We start from the raw sequence: 10,767 nt of genomic DNA on the forward strand, positions 1-10,767 counted from the left end.
ACTTGGGAGGCAGAGGCAAGTGGATCTCTGTGAGTTCAAGGTCAGCCTGGTCTACACAGTGATTTCCAGGCCAGTTGAGGCTACAGGGGAAACCCTGTCTCAAAAAAACCAAAAAACAAAAAAAACCAAAAAAAAACCAACCCCCCCCCCCCACCAAAAACCTAATAAATAAACCAACCAAATTGTAGGAGGAGCTGGGTGTGGTGGGGCACACCTTTGGTCCTAGCATTTAGAACGCAGGAAGACCCTATTTCAAAAAATAAAACAACAAATTGCAGATTTCAGTAACGCTAATTCAGTCTGCCAAGCTCAGCAGCAGCACCCAGCTCCTACTCATACCCAAGCACCACCACCTGCTCACTGCTCTATTGCCCCATCTGTCCCTCTGAATGTACATAGGCCATGGCCCTTGGCCTGCTACACCTACCTCCACTTGTGTACACCTCCAGCTGCCGGTTGATGTTGGATTTGTCTACCAGAGAATGTAGGACATTAAGGACGCTGTGAACATTCCAGATTTTAGGATTGGAACGAAGGAAATCAATCTCCTCCTCCGACTTCTTGGCAGTCTTACAGCGGTACTGACTAAATGACTGGAACTGTTGAGGAAGAAAGGAAAGATGCAACAGGGGCACGAATGCAAGTGACAGCCCATGTGCACAAGCTCAAAATGAAGCCACCCAGGGCTCTGGACTGCAGAAAGGGAGGGTAGACTATCACTTCCTGTAATGTAATTAGTCAATTAATTTCTTTGGCCATCACTATATAGCCCAGGCTGGTCTCAAACTCAATTTTCCTGCTTCAGCCTCCTAAGGGCTGAGATGAAGACAGAGTGTAAGTGTTCCAAGTCACAGCAAATGGCACACTAAAGAAGGACACCATTCTTCTAAGTGATGGCTCCGTAGAGAGAGGTTTATAGAAACACCCAAGAATCACTGTGGTGCCCTTCCTTCCAGGCAACAGCTGACACCTATGCAAAGGCAAGCTTCCATTTTGAATATCCAGGACTTGCAAAAGCAAAATAAACTTCTCAGTGGTAATTATGTATCTATACAGTACTTGCACCAAAAAAATGAAGAGTGGTGCAGAAGAGCCACTCATTGTATATCTACTCGGCCAGGAAGAATCTCAGGTACACACTGACCCTCACTCAGGCTTTGTGGGAAAACAGAAAGTCTCTTAACAAGAGAACACCAGCTAAGCCAGGGAACCATGCTTATCTTAAGAGGGATGATCATGCTCAGCCAGAGGATTCTCCTCCAGTCCCTTGAGGTAACAATCTGAAATTAAGCCAAATAAGAGACTGACAGAGCTGAGGAGCCAGAGGTCAAGCAGGTGAGTACAGCATGCAGATTTCACTGTGAAAGGCACTGAAGTCTCCTCTAGGGCAAGCACCCTCTCAAAGAGCCCTGTGATGGTGTTCTCACTCACATCACAGTCTACCAGTACTTTGTACTATAAAGGCTCTCCAGTCTGAGGAATCCAAATAGCATCTTTTCATTAAGATACTCATTTCCAATTAGGCCTTTTGGTGCCTGCCTACAATACAGTGGGAGAGGCAAGAGGATCAGAATAGTTCAAGGGTAGCCTGGTCTACAATGAGACCCTGTCTCAAACAAAACAAGATACTGATTTCCACTGAAGTACTCAGCGAGAGGTAACCCATCCTGTCACCATAAAGCAGAAGTATAAAATTTTTCCAAGTCCTCATCTTTTTCTTTCCCTACATGAGATGGAATCTTTACTATGTAGACCAGGCTGGCCTGTAACTTGCTACAATCCTCCTCCCCCTCTCTCCCAAGTCCTAGGATTATATGTGTGCACCACCATGCCCAGCTGTGTATTCTGCTTTTAAGACAGGGCTAAATAAAAGTTGGAAGAGTATCACAATGATCTTACCCATCAAAACAATGAACACTCACTAATTACTCTGTGACTAAGTACTTTATTCACAGAGCCCCAAGAATCCGCCTAACATTGTTAATCCTGTGCTAGAGATGAGGAAGGCACTGCACAGTGTAGGAAAGTCACATGCTCAACATCCAGGGTCAGTAAATAGTCCTACCTCCAGGCTACCAAGCTTCCACATGTACCTAGCAGGGTTCTCAGTGGAACCTCAACAAGACCACCCTGAGGCCATAACATTTTATTTCTGATTAAAAACAACAACAAAAACCCAACAACAATAGAAACTGTTACTGTATACTGAGCTAGCAAATAACCAGGTAAACACGAAAATCAAGATATAGAATGTTTCTAGTTCACAGGTGAGTAAAGACTTGAAAAGCTGAAATAATGTCAGTTACTGGGATACCAGATGGCAGTCCCAGACTAGAACCTACTTCTACCTGGTTCAAAAGCCTGAGCTCTATATGACAGTCAGAAAATCAGAAAAGTCCTTGGTAGTAGTGAGGAGCTCAAGCCTAAGACTTCCAAGCTCCTATCAGGAATGCTAGGTTTCCCAGTTCTCTTCAGAAATCCATCCACAAAGGAATCCACACCACGGAGCTTCACGCCACACTGGGGAAATTTTCACAATGTTCTAGGTGGCTCCTTGCTGGAACTACTTATTTTAAGTTAAGGCTAAGGCTGACCTGGTAGATGAATTCATCAATGATGTCCCAGAGCCACTGGTTGGGTAGTTCAAGGGGAGCAGGCCCATCAGCATCTATACAGAACATAAGAAAGTCAGATTCAAGGCAGTAAGTCTGCCCATTTCAGTAGGGCTGCAGAATGTTCTTTGTAATTTCTCTCATCAAAGGACTAGGAATCAATCACCACACCTTCCTTTTCCTACTTGTACAGTAAAATCCTGCTGAAAGGAGCTGGGAGCCCTCATAACTTCACCCTTTGGCCAAATCTGAGACTTACTAAGAATGTAGTTGAAGAGATTGCAGTAGTTGTAATAGGATTCGAACCTCTGCTCTAAGGAGGGTCCTCCCTGTAAAGAGAACAGAGATAATTAGAACACAAATATATAATTTAAGTGTTTAGGGGCTGGAGAGCGGTTAAGAGCACTGACTGCTCTTGCAGAGGACCTAGATTCAACTCCCAGAATCCACATGGTGGCTAACAACTGTCCTTAACTTCAGTTCCAGAGGAACCAATGCCTTTCTCCTGCCTCCAAGGGCACTGCATGACACAGGAGCATTTACACACACATGCAGGCAATATACTCACAGACATAAAAAAATAAAAATAAAAACTAAAGTAAAATAGGGGCTGGAGATAGGGCTCAGCGGTTAAGAGCACTAGTTGCTCTTGCAGAGGACCTGGGTTCGATTCCCAGCACCCACATGGAGTCAGTAACTCCATTCCAGGGGAATTCAACGTCCTCTCTGACCTCCACAGGCACTGCCTGACACAGGTGCACTTACATACATGTAGGCAATGCACTCATATAAATTAAAAAAATAATAATAGGGGCTGGAGAGATGGCTCAGCGGTTAAGAACACTGACTATTCTTGCAGAATTCCAGCACCCACATGGCAGCTAACAACTGTCTGTAACTTCAGTTCCAGAGGATCCGACAGCCTCTTCTGTCCTCCGCAGGCACTGCACAACATGGGTGCATTTACCTACATGCAGGTATAACACTCATACACATAAAATAAAAATAACAGTAATAATAAAATAACTGGGTGTGGTGGCACACGCCTTTAATCCCAGCACTCAGGAAGGCAGAGGCAGGTGGATCTCTGTGAGTTCAAGGCCAGCCTGGGTCTACATAGTGATTTCCAGGGCAGCTGGGGCTACAGGGAGACCCTGTCTCAAAAAGATCAAAAAAAAAAAATCATCCAGGGCTGGGTGTGGTGGTATATGCTTTTAGTCCCAGTATGGATCAGGTGGATGGATCTCTGTGAGTTCAGGGCCAGCCTGGTCTATACATCAAATTCCAGGCTACCCAGAGCTACTTAGTGTGACCTTACCTCAAAAAAATAAAAGGGGGAGGGGTGTTAATGTCACACACCTTTAAAATCCCAGCACCCAGGAGGCAGAGGTAGATGGACCCGAGTTCAAGGCCAGTGTAGTCTACAAAGAGCTCTGGTCTACCCAGGGCTACATAATGACACCGGTTTTCAAAAAAAACAAAAAAGAAAAATGTTCATCCAACGAAAAACCTCTCTCCAGGAGTTTAAAACTGGTCATGTCCATGAATGTGCCACGAAAAGACACTGTGGTGCCACTGACCTGCAGTTTCTTCTCTTCAGAATAGAAGAGCTGGGAACCCGGCTAGACCACAGTCCTCCCAAAGAAGCAATGCTCACACCATAGCCACCTTCCCAATCTAGCCCAGAGTACTTGAACTGACGCAGTAATGGTAGTAGGCAATCTTTACTTTCTCTCAGGTAAAGCAGTAGAAATCCCACTGGGATGCCAGGAACACAGCCCAGGACCTCCTCCAACTGCCACCAATGGTGCCACCTATGACCAAGACAGGAGCTCTAGGCAGAGCAACTAGTCATTGAGGGCTGAACAGGAAGCACCAGGCTAAAGAGGCTTCAAATAATGCTCCTGATGCCAGTTTCCTTCATTTACATAGCCCAGAAGCTTACATGTGCTCAACAACTGACATGTTACCATTGACAAACCCGACTGTTCCAGGCACTGGATTTTAGCAGTGAGCAAGACAAACCCAAATCTAAGTGCTGATAACATACTAGTGGGAAAAGCAGAGACCCCCATATAAACCAATAACACAATGTGCTAGTAACTAGTGTTTTCTAATCTAGGCTGCAGGAAGGAGGCCTGGGGTGAGGGAGACATTACAGACAGGTCGAGTGTTCATGTGCTGACAATAGATATCCAGCTTTCTGAGTTAAACCTTTAGTTCCTTTTGCCATTTCTTCAAAGTAAAACAAAACAGAACAAAACATACCAGTCACTCTTAGACATGGAATCAATAACTGTGTTGTAGGGATGAAACCAGCATAAAAATTTGAAAGTGTAAGTAACACTTATATAAAATACTCACACTGACTTTGGCATATATATGCCTGTAGTATAATTCTTTGTACAAAATAAGGAATACAGCATCTGAAAGAGATGGTAAAAGGGCAGTGCATTAATACACAAACCAACTGAGGTATTCTGTGCTGTGGTCTTTGGGGTAGAGGTATAGAGGCAATTTTAAACACCAAACATCGCCAGGCATTGTGGTGCCTCCCAGCACTTGGGAGGCAGAGGCAGGCGGATCTCTGTGAGTTCAAGGCCAGCCTGGCCTATAAAGTGAGTTCTGGGCCAGAAGGGGCTACAGGGAGACTCTGTCTCAAAAGTCCCGCCCCCCCAAAAGTCATGTGCTTTCTTTGCTTCCAGAAACCTCACAGGTACTCCTTCTAGACATATTCGCCTTTTAGAACTCCTAAAGTCCTGTTCCCAGAAAGCCTCCAAAGGCACCAAGATCTTGTTGTTCTTTTTTCTTTTTTTTTTAAAGGTGTGCACCACCACGCCCGGCCTGATCCTGTTGTTCTTAATGTATGGAATACTCCATTCTTCATGGGGAAAATATTAAACATAGCATAATTTCTGAGCAACAGGGAAAACAACATTTCAGAATTAGTTGTGAACCTCTAACAATGACATTAAGTGTTCAAAAAATGTTAGCAGCCAGGCCTGGGAGTGCAGATGTGAAACTCCAGCTACTTGGGAGGCTGAGGCAAAACCCTGGGCAACTTAGCAACACCCTGTCTCCCCACCCCCCGCAAAAAGACATAATCGAGTCTGGACATAAATCCTTACTTATACATATGATCACATGACTTCAGCAAGTGTGCCAGGATAATTCAATTGGGGGGGGGGGATGGTCTTTTCAAACTTGTGCTGAATGGCTGGGGGCATACCTCAACAGGAGAGAGCCTGCCTAGCACACGTGAGGTCTTGGGCTACATCCCCACATCCCCAGCAACACACACAAGAGAAGCTGTATCTACTGACCTTATTCATATATGGAAAGAAAAGGGAGAGAAGCTAGCAAGCCTAAGCCAAGTTTAGAGCTGTTATGAACCCCACCCCCTCAAAAAAAAAAAAGAGGGAAAAGGAAAGAAGACAAAGCTCATTTTGGCTCTCTCCATACCTGAGAGATCTCTATCCTCTTCCAAATTACATAGCCTTCACTCAACATGCAATTGTACTAACAACGTGCTACAGCCTAAGCCTTAGGGAAACAAATGCTGAGTCAAACACACACAGTCAAACACACACAAACGCTCTTGACCCCTCTGCCTAATGAACTCTGCCAGAGCATCCACCGGGACAGGAGACACAGCATTACACCTACCGTTGCCAACTTGTGGAGCAATGGCTTCAGCCTCAGGCCAAGGTGTATTCTTGAAGAATCTTTCAGTCAGCTTGGTCCAGCTGAAAAACAAGCGTGAAAATTTACAGCTCCAAAATAAGGATGCAAGACCCAACCCTCATATTTTATAGGTGGGGACCTAGACTCAGAGAGATGTCATAGAAACAGAGCCTAAGGAGCTCTAAGTCTATGGGTTCTCTCAACCCAACTCTGCTCATCAGACCTTCCGTTTTTTTTGTTTTTTTTTTGAGACAGGGTCTCACAGTAGCCCCAAGTGACCTGGAACTCACTATATAAACTAGGCTGGCCTCCATATCTCAGAGATCAGCTTTCCTTTGCCTCCGCAGGGCAGGGAATAAAGGCATATACTGCCACACCCGGCTCTTCAGACCTTCCTTTATTAAAAGAGCTTGAAGCTGGGCTGGGCGTTCAGTTGGCCATACCCTTCAAAGTTTCTTTTGAAGACCTGGGTTCCCATGACACTTCTGCTGACTGACTTTGAATTTTCTCTCCAATCTGTCTCCTTTCCTGGCTGTGCAGTGCTTTATTGCACGTGCATCCTAAGAGGGTACCTGTTCCACAGCCTCGCTTCCCACTGCAAGCCCTGAGGAAGAATCTACTGTATGCATGGCTTCTACTACCATCTCATCTGCACTGCCCAAAACAGCCAGGAGCTACATGTTGCTCTTGTGATTAAAGAAGGGATACTTACATTTCAGCTAGTTTTTAAAATCACATTTTAGTGTGTGATTGTACAGCACTAACTGGACTCAGTAGGTGGTTAAAAAAAGATATGAAGCTAGGAATGTTCAGAGTATCTAGGACAAGTTGGGGATAAATATAATCAAGATACACTCGGGGGATAGAGGAAGGCAGATTTCTGAGTTTTTGAGGCCAGCCTGGTTTACAGAGTGAGTTCCAAGTCTGCCAGGGCTGTGTATTGAGATGTACTCTAAACAACAAAAAACTTACAAAGAGGATCAGGAGTTTGATGCCAGCTTGGACTACATACAGGATGGGGCCAGTTCTCACACTGGGCATGCTGGTATACACCTTTAATCCCAGCACTTGGAGAGGCAGAGGCAAATGGATCTCTGTGAGATCAAGGCCAACTAGCCAATTCTAGGCTAAATTCCAGGCTATAGGGAGACACTGTCTCAACCCCCACCCCAAATACACAAAAATGAAACTACTGGAAAACTTTTTTTAGGTATATCTGGAACTTGAGTATGTAAAGCTACTTTTCCAATTTTAACTTTTATGAAAATCTAATCACAGATTCTGTATTTTTCTCACATATATGAATTGAGATGTGCTACAAATGTACAATATGCACTGAATTAGCCAAAAATAAGGGAGCAAATAACTTCAGTTTTAAAATGCTAGCTCAACTGACTGCTCTTGCAGACGACCCGGGTTTGATTCCTAGCACCCTCATGGCGGCTATGAACCACCCTTAACTCCAGTTCCAGGGGAATCCGGCGCCCTCTTCTGACCTCCTTGGCATCATTGCACGACACAGGCGCACTCACACACATGCAGGCAACACACTCGTACACATAAAATAAAATAATAAAAAAATAATAAAAAATAAAATAAATTAAAAAAAAAAAGAAACCCGTCTTCCCTTCTACCACCCCATTTAAAAAACAAATAAAATGCTAGTTCCTTAGTAGCATATACCTTTAATCCCAGCACTCAGGAGACAGAGTATGTGGACCTCTGTGAGTTCAAGGGCAGTTTGGGCTACCTAGTGAGTTCCAGGACAGCTAGGGCTACAAGGAGACCCTGTCTTAAAAACAAAAACAAAAACAAAAAAACCAAACCACAAATAAATAAATAAAATGCTAGCTTAGTATGGTGGGGGAAGGAGGGGCTGGCTTAAGAGGATTGCTGAGAATTCTAGACCCTGTCTCAAAAAGCCAGAGAAATAGAAATAAAATGCTGATTATAGGTAGAATTTATTTGTCTTGAAACAGTGTGACAGTGTCTCATATGTTGCCCAGAGTGGCCTCAAACTCATGGCAATCTTCCTGTTGCATCCTTCTAAGGGTTAGGATTACAGGTATGTACCACCATGCCTAGGTCTAGGAATAACACTTTAGTTAAAAAAAAATCCCTTTTATTTATGTAGTTTTTAATGAGCGTTTTGCCTGAATGCATGTAATGCCGGAGGATGTCAGAAGAGGGCATCAGATCCCCTGGAACTGAAATTAGTTAGCCAGCAGCTGTGGGTACTGTGAGCAGAACCTGGGTCCTCTGTAAGAGCAGCCAGTGTTCTTAACCACTGAGCCATCCCTCCAGCCCCAGAGGAATAGTTTAGATAAGTTTCTGTTTTTCACTAGCTGGCCTTGACGTGTCCATCCTTTATCCTGAGCCTTCTGTGTGTTGGGCCAATATACCACAATGAGCCTAAGTATTTTTATTCAGAAAAATCTCAGAATGAGGACTAGGATTAATTCCTATTCACTGATCCAATGCTATCTGCATTCTCTATCCTTCTGGGACCTGCTTGAGGTCCAAGGTTTCCTTGCTTAACCCTTTCCTATCTCATTCCTAGCTGACTTGTCTTATATCTAGCATCATTTTATCAGGATCCCCTCAAAACTGCTCCAGAGCTTGGTTCATGCTGCTATGCATCAAGAGGTTGTAAAGCAGTTTAGAAATTAAGCTCTAGTGTCAGACCATGCAGGTTCAAACTTCAACACACACACACACACACACACACACACACACACACACACACACACACACACACACAGCAATGTGACTTGTTTCTGTGATGTTTCTTCAACTCTAAATTAGAAAAACCACAGAACTTTACATCATGGGGTTATTGTGAAGGATAAAGTACACAAAAAATACTTTTAACACTGCTTGATCTATACTGATAATCTGTAACTGCTACTACTATAATGATTGATAACGATGTATTTTAGGCCTTTTTCAAGTTTTTGGATACAAATTCCAACTAAATAATATGTTGCTAGCCCAAGAGTCACAAAGATACATTAAGCATGCCACTTTCTCTCCTTTCCTTCTCCTAGGGACAAGGTTTCCCTGTGGCCCTCGGCTGGCCTTTAACTCCCTATGTAGACCAGGCTGACCTTGAACTTAGAGCTCTGCCTGCCTCTGCTTGGGTGCTAGGATTAAAGGCATGCCTAGTTCCTTTCCCTTTCTTAAAAAATTTATTATTTTTGGCCAGGCGTGGTGGCGCACGCCTTTAATCCCAGCACTTGGGAGGCAGAGGATCTCTGTGAGTTCAAGGCCAGCCTTGTCTACATAGTGAGTTCCAGGACAGTTGCGGCTACAGGGAGACCGTCTCAAAAAGACCAAAAATAATTATTATTTTTGTTTATGTGTATGAGTGTATTACCTACATTAGTCATACAATGCCCATGGAGGTCACAAGAGGGCACTGGATACCCTGGAACCAGAGTTATGGATGATTGTTAGCCACCATGTGGGTGCTGGGAACCAAGCCTAGGTCCTCTGCAAGAGCAACCACTCTTAACCACTGAGCCATCTCTCTAGCCCCCTCTTTCCCCTTTTGATGCAGGGTCTTTTGTAACCCAAGCTGGCCTTGAACTCAGTGTGTAGGTGAAGCTGACCATGAACTCCTGATCTGCCTATTTCCCAAGTGCTAGGATCCTTAGGTGTACACAACAATGCCGGGCTTCCCAAATCTTCACAGAGAAGTGCACGCTATGGTTTTGTAGGAGCTGCATCACCAGGCCAGTCCCACTCAAAGACATCATTATGGTCCCTACCTGTTCTCATAGATGTCCTGAATCTCATACACCTTCTGATCAATGACATCACTGGAGACACGACTGGCCTGGAGCTCATATACCTTCTGGTCAATCAAATCTGATACGGTTTTATGGAAATACTGGATGAAGTTTTTGATCACTTCTGGAATCACCTGATAGGTCTGCTGCTCATATTGTCGTTCGTAAGCAAGGTCCTGTTTTGGATCTCCTATAGGTTGGATACAATAAACACTTTACAGAGTGCTTTCAAGCCTGTATAGATGATGGAACACAAGGGCAAGACAGGGCTGGAGACACAAGTAAGTCATAGAGTGCTCGCCTAGCCTGTACAAGGGCATAGGTTCAAATCACAGTGAGATCATCCCCCAGACTCAATTCATCTATAAAATGCAGAAACAATTTCCTCTTTAGAGATATAAACTTTCCCTAAGTCACTCCCAATCCTGCTTTGTTTCTTCTGAACAATTATGGGGCTGGAGAGATGGCTCAGCAAGTAAGAACACATATTAATCTTCCAGAAGACCTGAGTTCCATTTCCAGTACCACATGATGGCCCACTACTTTCTCTAAACTCCAATTTCAGGGTGCCCTCTTCTTGTTTCCGTGGGCACTTCATGCACATGGTGTACCTATATATACGCAGGCAAACACTTGCACATGAAATAAAAAATAAATATTTTAATAATAATAAAAAAAAA

General features: G+C 44.1%; 1 protein-coding gene across 2 annotated transcripts in view; it reads right to left on the bottom strand.

Annotated features, from left to right (window-relative positions):
- The window catches only part of Eif3l (eukaryotic translation initiation factor 3 subunit L), a 22,447-nt gene that overhangs the window by 9,537 nt on the left and 2,143 nt on the right, over window positions 1-10,767 (bottom strand). The window contains exons 3-8 of one of the 2 annotated variants that reach the window (XM_008851284.3): window positions 10,067-10,277; window positions 6,279-6,358; window positions 4,977-5,038; window positions 2,872-2,941; window positions 2,595-2,668; window positions 428-599 (exon numbers count right to left, since the gene is read on the bottom strand). In XM_008851284.3, coding sequence (XP_008849506.1) covers window positions 428-599; window positions 2,595-2,668; window positions 2,872-2,941; window positions 4,977-5,038; window positions 6,279-6,358; window positions 10,067-10,277 — 669 coding nt within the window. Of the gene's footprint in view, window positions 1-427; window positions 600-2,594; window positions 2,669-2,871; window positions 2,942-4,976; window positions 5,039-6,278; window positions 6,359-10,066; window positions 10,278-10,767 lie in introns of those variants that run through there. The other variant, XM_029555076.1, reaches the window with a different exon arrangement.

Source organism: Nannospalax galili, unplaced genomic scaffold (assembly GCF_000622305.1).
Source record: "Nannospalax galili isolate Female #2095 unplaced genomic scaffold, S.galili_v1.0 scaffold445, whole genome shotgun sequence".
NCBI classification, from domain to species: domain Eukaryota; kingdom Metazoa; phylum Chordata; class Mammalia; order Rodentia; family Spalacidae; genus Nannospalax; species Nannospalax galili.